Source organism: Hippocampus guttulatus, chromosome 3 (assembly GCF_054856545.1).
Source record: "Hippocampus guttulatus isolate MCC_2025c chromosome 3, RoL_Hgut_1.0, whole genome shotgun sequence".
Lineage (NCBI taxonomy): Eukaryota > Metazoa > Chordata > Actinopteri > Syngnathiformes > Syngnathidae > Hippocampus > Hippocampus guttulatus.
In genome coordinates, this window is record NC_141263.1 from 6,825,047 (window position 1) to 6,840,253 (window position 15,207).

General features: G+C 43.1%; 1 protein-coding gene across 2 annotated transcripts; it reads right to left on the reverse strand.

Moving 5' to 3' along the window:
- Nucleotides 1–100: 100 nt before the first annotated feature.
- golm2 (golgi membrane protein 2) lies at nt 101–14,609 on the reverse strand. 2 transcript variants are annotated; one of them, XM_086106767.1, is made up of 10 exons: nt 13,556–14,609; nt 5,636–5,690; nt 5,413–5,515; nt 4,972–5,062; nt 4,711–4,834; nt 4,136–4,219; nt 3,649–3,915; nt 3,356–3,487; nt 1,381–1,548; nt 101–686 (listed from the first exon to the last, which is right to left on the reverse strand). In XM_086106767.1, the coding sequence occupies exons 1-10, from the start codon at nt 13,880–13,882 to the stop codon at nt 610–612; spliced, it is 1,428 nt and encodes a 475-aa protein (XP_085962893.1). In that variant the 5' UTR covers nt 13,883–14,609; the 3' UTR covers nt 101–609. The 2 variants fall into 2 exon arrangements, with proteins under 2 accessions (XP_085962893.1, XP_085962894.1); XM_086106768.1 differs by lacking the exon at nt 1,381–1,548 and having other exon boundaries at nt 13,556–14,607.
- Nucleotides 14,610–15,207: the final 598 nt, after the last annotated feature.

Genomic DNA, 15,207 nt, shown 5'->3' on the forward strand with positions numbered 1-15,207 from the left:
CAATAACAGCATAGCTCCAAGTATTCAAATATGGTTTGCTTATCAAGAGTCTAACAACCATGAGTAAGATCATTTAGAAAAGAGGATGAGGACCACTTGATGTGTGTTCACAAAAAAATTATTTAATAGACTGTAAGCAAAGTCCTTGGCATTTCCACCACTGTAAACTGAAAACAAAAATGTCTTCCTTGTGAGTGTCCAAAAATAGTGGTAGTCCAAATTTTTGAGAAACATCCCAGCACAGCAAAAACAAAACAAAAAGAAAAACAAAATAAAAAGTTGCTGTGTAAACTATGCCATTTTAGACTACTCCGCTATGAACGGAGGCACTCGGTCCTACAACAAAATAGTTGTCAATATTTAGACCACTTACTGTATATTGTCCTAGGCTAACCATTACCAATTCATACGTCAACTGATTATATACTGTTTATTGTTTGGGCATGTATTGTTAGGGAACATTATTCAAATTCATCAGTAGTACCGGTAATCTGTTTGTGGATGTGATCCATGACACTAAGGTTGCAAGATGTAATTTCTGAATGATTCTGATGTCCAAATAAGAAAGTCTGGATATTTGGATGACATTTTACTGTACAAAATTCACCCTCAGAGAATGTCGATGGCTTGATGTCGCTTTCCATAATCCAGAGCCCGACCCCCCTGCATGTCTCGGTCATCATCATCTGGGGAAAAAAAGGCAAAAGCAATTAGAAATGTTTGAAGTAGGCATTACTGTGGACAAGACCACTCCGATTCTGTAATTATCTTAGATTTCATATTGAAAGAAAGTTCAACACTGTCAAATTAGTCAGCATGGGAAGTACATACAATTAATCTAAATTATATGATAACATAACCACAGACAATGGTTCAAATGTGTTACATCCCCCCCAAAAATCGGAGGCCCCCCCCCCCAAAATGATGCCAAAAAATGAGAATGGTGTGAATTTCAATGTTTCAAGGAGAACACACAGACATTGTCAAATACAACTGAGCTATTATTATCTAGATGTGGGTCAGCTCAGACAGGTGTGAGAGCTAAAAATGAAGCACGGACAGTAGATGGCGAGACATTCCCCGAACCCTGGTTTTCCTCAGTCAGAGAAAATGTGTTGAGATCATTACTGTGCCTTTCTTTGTACTCAATCTGGATTGCATGCATTGCAGTTCTTCTCTGAGCCCAGAAACACAATGTTACGCACTGATGATGGATTCAAGGACCAAACTCATGGCAATGTGAGCTACTCTAAGCACAAACTGCTGGGGAAAATGCTGGAGGGAGGTTTGGCAGCAGAAGAGGAGTGGGGTGAGGGGGAGCAAGTGAGGAATGGTGAATACACATCTGGACAAGCAGTCCAGTCCCCCTGCCTGGCTCACCTTGAACGTCTTCCTCCCCACCATCACCATCCTCTTCCTCATTGTAGGCCAGCTCAGCCTGCTTGTCGGCTTCATACTCACCCACATTGCCATCGTCCCCATTGTAGTCCGCTAGCTTAGAGCCATGTTGCGGATCTACTGGGGACTCGATCTCGTCAAAGAACCGGCCTGCAGGAGGCAGAGAAGGGGGCCTCATCAGGAAGGGAGAGAAATGAAGGCAAATGAAGGGACAGAAGGAGAGGTTGAAATACTGCATAGTAAATGCTTGAAGGGTTCAGGGATCAAGCAGAAAGGGGAGATGAATGGATAAAGAGTGGCTAATTAAAGAAGTGTTACTACGGTGACTTTTTTTGTTCTACTTGAGATCTGCTTTTGTTTGATACAGCCCACCATTTGCACTTCACTGAATCAAATACTATGCATGTTTACTTGACTTTTTTTGTTTGACCTAAACACTGAAGGGCAATGTCGAACCCTGGACCGGTTGCCAGTCAATTACAGGGAACACATAGACAAACAGCCATTCACATTCTCAATCGCGCTTCGGGATAAATCAGTGCGTTCAATTAACCTACCATGCATGTTTTTGGAACGGGGGAGGAAAACTGAATACTTGGAAGAAAACCCACACAGGCACGGGGAGAACATGCAAGCTCCAAACAGAAAAGCTGGAGTCCAAATTTGAACTCCGGGTCTTCAGTACTAAGGCGCATAAGTTAACCAATCGGTTGTGCCACCCTATCTCAGACATGCTTTTATTTAAGTATATACCAGTAGGCACGCAAGTAGAGCTTCATCATGGTCTACTTGCGATACAATTTGGTGCCTGAAAAGTAATGCAGAGCCAAAGGCTTAAATAGGGCGTTTCTCCTTTAGTGATGGAATTAGTGATGGAAAAATAATACCACGATTACAGGTGATAAATACTAACAATATGTTATATGATAAAATGTGATAATGGACATATTTTTGTTCTGGATCTTGGAGATTTAAACATGCCAGATGGCAGCAATCATATTTTTTCAGCGAAAACACATCAGTCATAAACTACCCTCATTAGCTGTCTGAACCGACCAGGTGAGGGTAAAACTCCAGAGTCGAGCAAGACGGGCAATATTTGGAGCTACTCTTGCCAATACTCAACAAAACAACATTTTCTGGTGGATCTTGGGAAAATGGGTGCAAATATAGAGAGATAGATGCAGAAGAATGGTCGGAAAAACAGATGATGGGAGGGTTGTTACCAGGATACTGACAGCAGGCAGAAGAAAATACGATTACAAAATGGGAAAGAGGAGAAAACTGGTTGAAGAGCAGAAGCCAGGCAGGAATAAAGGATCTTCTGGGAAGTGCCATGTGTCCCCTCTTCAAACCCAGTACCCTCAGTGTGATCCTTAAGGCTGAAGGGCTGGACAGAAGGGCTAATAATCCTCACTTGGATTTTGAATCCATGAATCCATCATGATGATGGACAATGAAAAGGTTTCCTTTCTCTCTTGAGATTTGCAATTGTACTCACGAGTTTACATCCCCTGGGAATATGTAAATTTGTAAGATCAACCATATGTCCCGTTACACAATGTGTAAAATCATTGAAAATACAATACAATACAATACAATACATGCTGATGTATACAGCGCTTTCACCCACAGGTTCCAATCCAGAGTCGTATAAATTGTTGAATGTTGTGATTAATTAATGTGACCAGCACAAAACAGACAATCTGAATACAGGAGCCCCTCCCAAAAGTATCAAAGTACTGAACTATAGTAGAGTACCAGTATTAGATATATTCAGACAGCAATGGGCAACTTTGTATTTGCACACCTGACAGACATAGGGCAGCAGCAGAGTGTAAAGATAACCATAATAGGTGTACCACCATCCAATAATAATGTTGTACTTGCAGTTTATCTTACAGCATCCATTCAAAACCAATGATTTTGTTTCAAAAATGTCTTGGGTCATACTCACTTTGGTGATGACGGAGTGCCCCTGCTGGGACTTGTTCTTTGTGGTGTGGTTGGATGGGGTTGGGTACCTGGGCAGGGTTGGCTGGCAATGGAATCCCCTTCAAACGCTCACCTGCACCTTTGACATCTGGGGCTGACAAGGACAAGAAATAGATTTACCCTATATGGCTACAAAATTGCATGGATTGACTCCAAACCCGTTAAAAAAGCTTTGCCCCAACACGTGCAAATACATGATTTTTTTTTCTCAAATGATTATTAGCACCAGTAGAATGGTTGGAGTGCAGATTTTACCTCGAAGTTGTTTTTGCTGTTCACCCATTTCATCTGCTTTGTTGTCTTCTTCAAATATTATTGGTTTGTCTGCTAGGTTGATGACACCTGGGGCGGCAATCACAGCTGCCTGGCCTTCCCCTCTGTCCTGCTGGAGCCGGGGTTGGTCGAGAGATAAGCCCTGTGCCCCTGGGCCATCAGCTGCCCCAACGCCCGGTCCAGCACCAGCACCCAGAACCACATCAGGGGCTTCGTCACGCTTCAGAGTGATGGCTGGCTTCTTCAATTCTGTCGAAAAATGCAGACGCTAAGTCAGAAATAACATCGAAAAAGGTGGTACATTTTGGAAAGATAATGGAAATTTTCAAGTGCATAACCACACTATGCAGGCAAGAGAATACTTATAGCGTACGCTGTTGTGTCCTGTAATTTTGTTCTGTAATGTTTTTTGATTGACATTTATTTCGAAGAATATTTCCACAGATCAACCAACTACTGAATTACTTACCAAATTGCACTTCATCAAGTTTTCCCACCTCACTGTCTTCAATACCAGGCATGCCAGCATCACTGCCTGGCTTTCCCATGACATCTGTCAGAGAAAATGGAAAATGTCAGTTAGTGTAAGTAAAGAAAAATAAACTGTACATTTGAGACAACATAATCAAATCAAGTCAAGTCAACCTTATTGTCAAATGTGCACCATACAGTACAGATGAAATTTCTTCCCTCTCAAAGAGACAACAAAACAATAATAATAATAATAATAGATTTTATTTATAAGCGCCTTTCAAGACACAAAACAATACGGGTTGAGCCAAACACAGGACATGATGCCGATTTCAACTCCAGACTGATCCTTAGTAACACAAATAGGTGTAGTGCTTTGTTCTGAAAACCTGGTTATTGTGAAATGCATTCTACAGCACACAAATGACGAATGCCCAGCAAAACGTTTGGGCACACATTCGCAATATGATGACCAGTACACAGGACAATAGTAATTTGCAAGTTTTGACTGGTGCCGAACATTTTAGTTACTGTACTGTATAGTTTTTACAGTTAATGATCAGCAGCTTGTACCTTTTAAATCTGGACTGTTACGTCGGTGAGTTGCCACTGTATGGCGCTCTTCAGCCAGAGCCAGACCCAGCGCTCCCTCAGCATGTCTTCCAGCCACTATGCCCTTTTGGCTGTCAATTGCATTCTGAGAGGTTGCCAGACGACAGACAAAATTGCACATTGTGAATTTAGCAGGACTTGATCCAAAAATACAAAAAAATGCATTACATTGTGCACTATACACAAAAAGCAGTTTAATGCAGTTTATGAGCAAATACTAACTTGTCTTAGCTTTACAATTTCCTCTTCTAGCGTCTTCTTTGATTCTTCATACTCTATTTTCAGCTGTGCAATCTGTTGCCCACACTGTAAACTGGGAAATACATAATACATGCAATTGTCAATCAAGGATTATACATGACTCTAAACAACAGCAATGAATAAAACTTTAAACCGATTAGGCTGGTTTATAAATGAGAAAGCTAATTCATGGCATGAAATTCTCAATAATTTAGCGTTACAGTGGTGAAATTGGAGCAATTTGATTGAACACTGCAGCAAGGCATCATTGCAGCATCATTGTTTTTCGCTCTCAAAATGTGCACAACAAATGGCTTCAGGAAGTTATAGATTCTTCATTTGTTCATTATAGACAACATTACGTGTCTCAGTTCAAAAAACTGCAAGCTCATAAGAAACACAGAGCAGAAGTCATTATCATACCTTTCATATTCCAGCTTTCTCTCCAAGGTGGTTCTATTCTTTTTCACGTCTCTTAGCTGATCTTCCTGCTTCATAAATTCCTGCTTCAAATCATTCAGTTGCTCTATCCACACACAAATACAAGACATTCAAGTTATTAATTCATAGTATCTGGTACCTGGCATAAGCAGGTTATTCAGGTCTTCTGTTCGATACGTGTGGTTGTGCCAATTGCTAGACCTACCTTTCAGCCTTTGGATTTCTGTCATTTGAGCTGAGAAATCACCCTGCATCTTAACCTAGGCAGAAAACAAAAAGTTAAAGAAAGGCCATTGTCCTCTAAAACACATTTTCCCCGCACATTATTTACTTTTTGAAATTAATCTTATGTCTGTGGTGCGTTGCCTAGTAAGGCTCAAATGTCCCATCTGGAGATCAAGAAAGGATTGTCTCAAATCTTGACAATTACAAGCCGATTATTCTTCTTCTTCTATAAATAAAGTGATTACCCAACAAGGCAAGTACACTGGGACGTTATGTTACAGTTGTATTATTGTCACTGTTTTATGTTGTGTTCTGTTTTATTATTGTTTTATGTTAAATGTTCTGTAAAGTGCTTTGTTACAGCTGCGGCTGTTGTGAAAGTGTTGCATAAAAATAAAAATGTGTCATATTGTATCCCTAGTTCAAACTATGACAATATAAAATTCTACTGGTTATATTGTTTGTCTCGTATCAGTTTTTTTACTGACACGAGGCCATGTGAACTATGCCAGACAGCACAATTTCCCCTCATTCGCTCGCCCCCTATTGGCCCATACTCGCACAGCACTAGAAGCATTTGGCCTATTGCTTGCTGTATTACCACTACTGTAAATTTGTTTATTTTTCACAATTTGGCAGTCATCCTAACTAACTGGCAAACGAAGTGGTCAAATGAATTATATCAGACAGTGATTCCAAATCAGGGTGGCGTAGCACCCGTGTGCGCCATGAGAGATCATAGGGTTACTGCAGGAACCAAGTTCGTTTTATTTGTCTGAAAATTTTGATTTCCCCACCATCTTTCACCTCGTCACCAACATTGTCAACTCCTCCCTCAACTTTACCTCGCTCACACTCGCTGCTGTAACCCCATCATCAAAAAAGCCGGACTCAACCCTCAACTCAACTGTATTTATAGAGCACTTTCAAACAGCCGTCGCTGCATACAAAGTGCTGTACATAGAGCAACTAACATATATAAAACAATAAATCAGTAACAAAATGGGAGAAGGCACCAAACAGTAAAACTAAGATCAAATATGAGTTATGCTGAGTCAAATGCCAAAGAAGACAAGTGAGTTTTGAGGCGGGTTTTAAAGATGGGCAGCGAGGGGGCTTGCCGAATGTTCAGTGGGAGGTCATTCCGGAGAGGGGGACCAGCAACATGAGCAACTTCCAACCCATCTCCAACCTCCCCTTTCTGTAGAAAATCTTAGATTGTGTCGTCATATCGTAAATCGAACCCCACTTTGACAATAACCAACTCTTCGAACAATTTCAATGTGGATTGTGCACACAACACAGCACTGAAAGCGCTCTCCTTAAAATCACCAATGACTTCCACCTCCCCTCCGACTCACTCTCCACCCTCATTCCCCTTGACCTTACCGCCACCTCTGACACCATGAACCACACAATCCTACTCTCTCACCTGCAATTCCTCAACATCACCGACAATGTCGTCACCTGGCTCTACTCATATCTCAAACAGGCAAAAATTCATCCACATCAACAACTGCTCCTCCTCCACTGACCTCCTGTCTCAAGGTCTCCCCAAAGTTCTGTGCTTGGTCCTCTTCTCTTCATCCTCTACCTTCTCCCCTTTGGCCAAAACATTTGCCATCACGTTCTCCGCCTCCGCTGATGACGTTCAACTGTACATCTCCACCAAATCCATCCCCAACAACACACTCTACCCTGTCTGTCTTTCTGATATTAAATCCTGGAACCAACAAACTTTCTCATTCTCAACTACTCTAAATCTCACCTTTTTATCATCGGTCCATACTCCCTCACTCCAATTTTAACCTCACCATTGACAACTCCACCCCGTCCCCGTCCTTTGACTGTCGCAACCTTGGTGTCCTGTTTGATAATAATGTCTCTTTCGTACGACACAGCACCCAATTCACCATCTTTCTTCCACCTCAAGAACATCTCTCGCCTCCAGCCCTCACTTTGTTTCTTGTTTCACGACCACTCAAATCCTCATCATACCTTCATTGCCTCCTGCAATAGTTTCCTCTGCGACACAACCTTCGAACTCCTGAATAAACTACAATACATCCAGAAAGCCGCCGCCTGCCTTCTCACCCACAGCCGCTCCCATGATCACATCACCCCCATCCTTGAAAAGCTCCATTTGTTCGCCAGCGTATTCAATTTAAAGTCCTCCTACTCACCTATAAAGCCCTTCACATACAGGCCTCCTCCGACCTTCTCCACTCATACACTGCTTCCTCCACCTCCAGTCCTGAAATGCAAATCTCCTCGCCATCCTCATGACCAAGCACAAAACCTGGGGGGACCGAGCCTTCTCCGTCATCGCCCCCACCCTCTGAAGAATGTTTAAAGTGATTAACATTAAAGCTGTGTGTCATGATTGGGTGTAAAAAACAGCACCCCCAAAAGGCCCAGTTGTCACAATCAAGGACAGTGTGGCATTCACCCCTTTGTGAACAAATAGCCCAACTGTTTAAGAACAACATATAATTGCAAGGAATTCAGGGATCTCATTATCTAATTTTAATAATATCATCAAAAGTTCAGATTCAGAAAATGGCCGGCCGGGCTCAGCCCATAAGGATAATGTGGGTTCCCCTTCCCATGGGCTCACCACTTGTGGGAGGGGCCAAAGGGTTTGGGGTGCTGTGGCGGTCTCATGCCTGACTACAGAATCTAGCTCTAGGTGGTTTTTGTGACGGCCATGCAACAGTGGACCAGCTGTACACCCTCAACAGGGTCTTCAATGGTGTATGGGAGGTCGCCCAGCCAGTCTACATGCGTTTTGTGGATTTGGAGAAGGCTTTCAACCGTGTACTCCGGGGAATATTGTGCGGGGTGCTCCAGGAGTATGTGGTATCGGACGCCCGAGGACGGGCTGTTCAATCCTTGTACGACCGGTGTCAAGAGTTTGGTCAGCATTGCCAGTCTAATTCGTTTTCACTGAGCATTGGACTCTACCAAGCCTGCCCTTTGTCACCAATTCTGTTTATAACTTTTAGATAGAGAATTTCTAGCTACTGCTAAAGTAAGGCATTGCGGGCCTCCGATTTAGTGTTCTCAGTATTACCTCTCTGCTTTTTGTAGGTGATGTGATACTATTTCCTTCAATCCATGATCTTCAGTTTGCATTGGAGCTGTTTGCACTTTAATGCAAAATAAAATGTTATCCGCTTCATCTATGGAATAACCAACAGAATAATGGACTCTAAAAATATTCAGTAGTGACAACAGCCCAAGATGTATGAGACAGCAAAGGACTGGCTGGGCCAAATTGGCATCACAACACATGAGAATAGCCCTAAAGATGCATGAATGTGAAAAATTGACTTGGAACTACCGTATTTTCACGACTATAAGGCGCCATTAAAAGTCTAAAATTGTCTCCAAAATGGACAGGACGCCTTATGATGCGGAGCGTCTTGTCTATGCGCTGAGTTCCAAAACCTGACTGACAGCCGACACGCTGTTTATATAGAGAAAAGGCGGAAGTGACTGTGGACAGGCATGCGGCAAAGAAGTCGGCCAATCAGTGAAGGGTGGGCGTGTATATATATATACATATATGGAGAGAAAGAGAGAGAAAAGGCAGACGTGAGTGACAGGCATGCGGGGAAGAAGTCGGCCAATCAGTGAAGGGTGGGCGTGTAAGTGGACGCTAAAGGGACGCTACAAGCAGGTACCAACACCTGTATAGAGTGTGGCTATGTGCATTGTTGCAAAACAACTTCGGTTTTGGTTTCTAAGAACCCCCGAAAATAAATTCTACAAAGAGACACGCCTACGAAGCTCAGTTCAAACTTCAAGCCATCGGTAATGCTTTTGGCATGCGTGCCCATCTCACAGCAGCGGTGAAAAACCAAGTCAAGCAAATGAACTCTGAGCTTTCCGTCATTCCCGGAGGCTTAACTAAAGAACGCCAACCGCTGGACATCGGCATCAACCGGGCGTTCAAAGTAAAGTTGCGAACGGCATGGGAACAATGATTGATCGATGGCAAACACAACTTTACAAAGAGTGAGAGGCAGCGCCGGGCGAGTTACGCCACAATGTGCGAATGGATTGTGGCTGCTTGGACGAACGTGTCTGCTTGCACTGTTGTTCGAGTTTTTGGCAAAGCCGGCATCATTTCTGTGGAGCCACATGGCAATGAGAGTGACTGACAACGAGAGGGAACACTGCGTTTTTGATGGATTACCGGTACTTGCACAATTGTTCAATTCTGATATAGAGGATGAGGACTTTGATGGATTTCTGGGTGATGATTGATCGAAAAACGTGAGTACATTGTATGATGGCTAAATAAAATACAACGGAACTCAGTTTTCCGTTGCCTTTTTAAAAACGTGTTTTTAGCTTGTATCTGTATGTCTTGGCATGCTACCGTATGCTACAAGCTAACGTGTTTTTAGCGTGCGCGCATGCATGCCGTATGTTTAAGCTGGCGTATGTTTTACCACTTTAAAATTGCGCCCAATAATACAGTGCGTTTTGTCTATGTGTAAAATACAGAAATAGCACCCATTAATGAGACTGCGCCCAACCATACGGTGCGTCGAATGGTCGTGAAAATACGGTACCTGTAAATAGTGATGCCACTAATGCAATTAATTACCACTTTTTATGTCATGTGCAATCTAACTCATTATTTCCAGACTAGTAATCAAGAGTTGAATTTCTTATCAAAGTCACTGTGTACAATCTTTGTTATTTACCTTAGTACAAAGTATTTTACAGTATTGTGGTGATGACGAGTCACTAGGTTGAGACACACACTTCACACTTGACTGAAGTATAGAGTTTTTCTTCAGAAGAGGCAAGAACAGACATTCGCCACTTGATTCTAGTCATAAGCAACAATGACGGAGCTAACTAAATGCGCCACAACATTCACTCATGGTCCCTACTAACTAAAGCAGAGGTGGGCAAACTACGGCCCGCAGGCCGGATCCGGCCCGTTGGTCTTTTCAATCCGGCCCGCCGAAGATTGGTGCACAATTAAGGTTTGATTGCATTCATTTCGTTTGGACTTGTAATGACAGGTATTTCAACACCAGGTGGCGCAGTTAATTCAAGTTGCAGAGCACAGGGAGGGAGGCGAAGACAAAGAAAGAGGGAGAGAGTAATGACCATGGAAGGGAAAGTGATATGTATCTGATTAAACGAAGCGGGTAACAAAGTACGAAACATTCAGGAGACGCCTGGAGTCAGAAAGACTCAAATCTACGAGACTTTAGGGGTGTTCACACGGCACACATTTGCTCCGGCGCTGCACCGATGTATTTTGTTGCGATATATTTTGCACCGCAGCAAATTGTGTGGAGCATTCACACGTACAAAGCCGCTGAGCGTGTCTGCACCGGCACAGCGTCGGTGCAGCCCCACTTGCGTTCACACGGCAGTTTCTGCAGCGCGGCAAAACGACAGAAAACAAATGAGCTGTCGTGTTGGTTCTTTTTAAAATGTATACACAACTCAAGCGACTACTGGACAGGCACATCCTTCTCCTTCTCGGTCTCCGTGCCTTCTGCTCGAGAGTGACCGCCCCCGAAAACGTAAATCAACGATGACTCCAATGACACTCAGAAAAGCAAACACGTAATGCGCCAAACAGAAAATCAAGAGAGGAAATCACAAAATAAATTATATGGGGAGCGGGGGGTTGTGAACACACAACAAATGAACAAACTACACAAACAACTCCGAGACAGTCCAGTCTCCTACAAAAGGAAAGATGTTACCAGCAAAGTCTTGTGTCGTTATTAAACAAACACATGACGGAAGTCCGACAGAGCACGAAAGCAACGCATTCTCGCCGTACGTAAACTCTTCACAAGCATTTGCTCTGGAGCAAATTTAACCCAGTTGCGTTCACATGTGCAAATTTACACCAGTGCTGCTTCGCTAACGAGCATTTGCTCTGGAGCAAATTTATAAACCACCTCCCTGAGGTGGATCAAATTTGGTCCGGTGTAAGCTGTTTTCCGGGGCTACGCCGGAGCTAATTTGCACGTGTGAACGCTCTACTGGGGCAGCCCCGTGGTAGCACCGGACCAAATCTTGCCGTGTGAACACCCCTTTTGAAAAGCAAGGAAGCGATTCTTACTCAGTCCGATTCTGGCAATTTCCATGCTCAGAGTGAATTGCTTGTGGCTCGAGTAAATGAGCATTTCCTAGAATGGTTTGATTGTTATCATGTTAAAAACCTTCCGCAAACTGGACCGCTAATAAGAGTCGGAGAGCAGTCAAATGTGTAGAGCGTGAACAACAGGGGGCTCAGTACACATCCTTGAGGAGAACTGGTGCTGAGTGTGATGGTGGAGGAGAATGTTACATTATTACTGGCATACAAAGACATTGTGCTATCTTCTTTATTTCTATTTCTATTTCTAACTTTTGGCCCTCCACAATATTTTCTGCTTCTCATTTGCCCCCCCCCCCCCCGGGAAAATAATTGCCCAACCCTGAACTAAAGGAACACAACAAGGACACAAGTAATAAAGGGAACCATTTATGTCATAAAGGGGAATGCTGCTCAACCCGTATTGTTTTGTGTTTTTTGTTATTGTAAAGTGTCCTTGGGTGTCTTGAAAGGCGTTTATAAAGAAAATCTATTATTATTATTATTATTATTATTATTAATAGCTCTCCTCTGTAGCCAGTCATTATGACAACACAAAACTGTCTAACAGTTGACAAACCCCACAATGGAGGGTACCTTGAGGCAGGCCAGCTCATTCAGAACAAACGTATTTTAATGGGGCTCCAGAACGAAAGTAAACAGTGTACTGTAACTACTGATCCTTGGGGTATTTTTTTAATAAGATCTTCTTACAGATATTTAAAGACGTGGTAATTTGGTAAACTCAAGGTTTGAATTTGTGGCCATGTTCCAGAACATCTTTCGTCCTTAAAGTGGAGCCCCACCATAATAAAGCCAAACATATCAAATACTTGAGCAGACCAAGTGTGCGTAAAGTATGATTTATTACACTATTAGGGAAAGGTGACCAGTCATATGAAAAATTAGTCATGGGAGATTGTAAGGTATGTGGTCTTGAAAACACTACGTTCATGGCTCAGTGAAAGGTGCCGCAACCTTGAACAAACTTGGCAAGACGCTAACAAGGAAGTACATGTCTTTGTTTGTCCATCCACCTGTTGGCCTGTGTGTTGGGGGTGGAAAATCTTTAAATGGGTTTTGTGTAGGTCTACCTCCGAAGGGTGAATTTATGATGTACTGGCAACAACAGAAGGTTAATCAGTTGACATAAAGGTGCCGACAGTTGGTTTTCCATTGTAAAAACATACACAGTCTGTGCAAAAATATAAAACAAAGGGTCAAGCATACAAAAGGAGTATATGCTATTGTACTCCTAAGGGTACAATGAGATTCAAATTACAATTGTATTCACTGGCCAGCCATAATGTCTGACTAAAACTATAAATCATGCACAAAACCTGGTAAATACAGCTACAAAAGCCAAAAATATTACATGAAATCAATTGGATTTACTTTATTCATCCTGTGGGGATAAATATTTCTTGGGAAATAAATTGCAGGCGTCATGACAACTCGCAAAATTATCCCACTTGTTGAATTGTAAGACTGAAAAATGTAGAAAAGGGAATCATATTTCAACTTCGCGTTAATTATTCATAAAATCAGTCCAAATGTTATTTTACATCCCAGCAACAACTTGGACTTGGTGGGGGGGGGGGGGGGGGGGGACGACACGCGGTGACTGTGAACTTTCAGTGAAACCTTCTGTTTATTTAGACGTGGACAATGCAAATGACAAATAAGCACGGCTAAAGAAATACTGTGGCACGACAACTACTGCAGTGGCAGACTTGTGCGAAATCAAAAGGAGCACATAGCTCCGGGAGAAACTACCTTTTCGTCGGTGCACTTTTTGACGAGCGCATCTCGGGCCTGCAACTTGCCCTCCATGACGCTGTAGTCTCCATCCTTCTTGTCCAGCTGCTTCCTATGCGTGTCCACCTGCGCCATGAGCTCAGAGTTGCGTTTCTCCAGGCGGCTCCTCGCCGCGTCCGTGCGCTTTACCCGCGACTGCACCTCGACCAACTCATCCAGTAAGCGACTGTGCTTGTTGGACACGGTCCAGTAGTTGAAAGCCAGTATGGCGATTATCGCCATGAGGAAGATGAGGATGAAGGAAGGGAGTCGGCCCCCGCGTCGGTTTGCGCCGAAACCGATCATGTCCGAACAGAAATTAAAACTGTCACTTCAGCTTTTAACCTTGTGGCTCAAAGAGAGTATTTCCCCGGTGTACGTGACATGCCTTGCGTATGCGGCAACCGCTCAGAAACACAAACCCCACACGAAGATCATTAACGATCAAGACTTCTCACATCTCTCACGCTTTATTCCCCGTCGTCCTCCTTCCGCATACTGGACATCTTCCCCAAAGTCCGCCCAATGTCAGTCCAAGAAGGACGTGGCCTAGCCCAGCTGGCACAGTGGAACACTGCACGGCAGACGTTACGTGGAAGTGGATCTCCGCACAGCTCCGTGGCAGAGGCGCGAGGACGCGCAAGTGATACAGCTAACTCGAGCTATGTAGCATTAGCGGTTAGTTCTTTCACCCAAATTTGGGAAAAGTCTCCGTCGCGATCACACTTTTATCTCAGGGGTTTGGTGCAACAATTCAACGGGGGTGTTGATTGTCTTCGATTGCGAATTAAGGTTAGCCCCCAAAACACTACCGCAGTCCGACTCCAGACAGCCCTTCATTAGCTACAAACAATGAGTGGAAATGCGAACACAATCGGCGCCTATTTCCTGCAACATTCAGCGCGAGGTTAATTTCAACCCGAGCCAATGCAAACAGTTAAACTCGAGCAAACCTTCAGAATACGCGCTTTGATTCACAGCCCTGTCTTGCAACGTCCGATTTCTGTCCATAGTCGAGTTAACCGGAATGCACACCACGCTCTCCCCAGTGAAAGCGGATTTTTTTCAAAATAAAAGTTCGGAATTGTGATTCGATATGTTTACGTGGCACGCGGTTAGTTTCCGTAGAACCAGTCTTACGGAGACAATACGTTGGAGCTTGCAGTGTATCACTTAATATTACAGTACCATTTTTTTGTAATTGCATAATCAAGAGATGGCTTCATGGATGTAAATAATAAAGCTATGAAACAAGTTTAAACCATTGGTGCAGAATATTTCTCATGGACGCTGAATTAAAAAAAAAAGAATCAAAAGCTTCCTTTGGTTCGCAAATTACTGTCTTTGCACAGACAAGATCCAGGTCCACTGGCCTGATGAGGAGAGAAAACGAATAGATCATGATCCAGCAATTTATAAAATCTTTCAGACAAATAATTTAACATACTGTATTACTCAATGGTTCTGCTCTCAACTCAAAACAACCACTGTATTCACCATGATATCAATTAGAACTTCCAATTGGCAAAAGCTAAAACATTCGATGGCACCAGTAGTACATCAACACTTACATGTCATTAAATGCCAAAGGCGGAGTGTCCCCACCTCCATAATTATACATGCGCCTTCAA

What these genes read in the sequence shown, in the direction of transcription:
- golm2 (XM_086106767.1), bottom strand. Translation starts at nt 13,882, where the DNA reads ATGATCGGTTTCGGCGCAAACCGACGCGGGGGCCGACTCCCTTCCTTC. An exon ending in TAACAGTCCAGATTTAAAAG is followed by an intron (nt 4,220 to 4,710) that starts GTACAAGCTGCT and finishes TTTCTCTGACAG; the next exon opens with ATGTCATGGGAAAGCCAGGC. An exon ending in ACAGCAAAAACAACTTCGAG is followed by an intron (nt 3,488 to 3,648) that starts GTAAAATCTGCA and finishes TGTCCTTGTCAG; the next exon opens with CCCCAGATGTCAAAGGTGCA.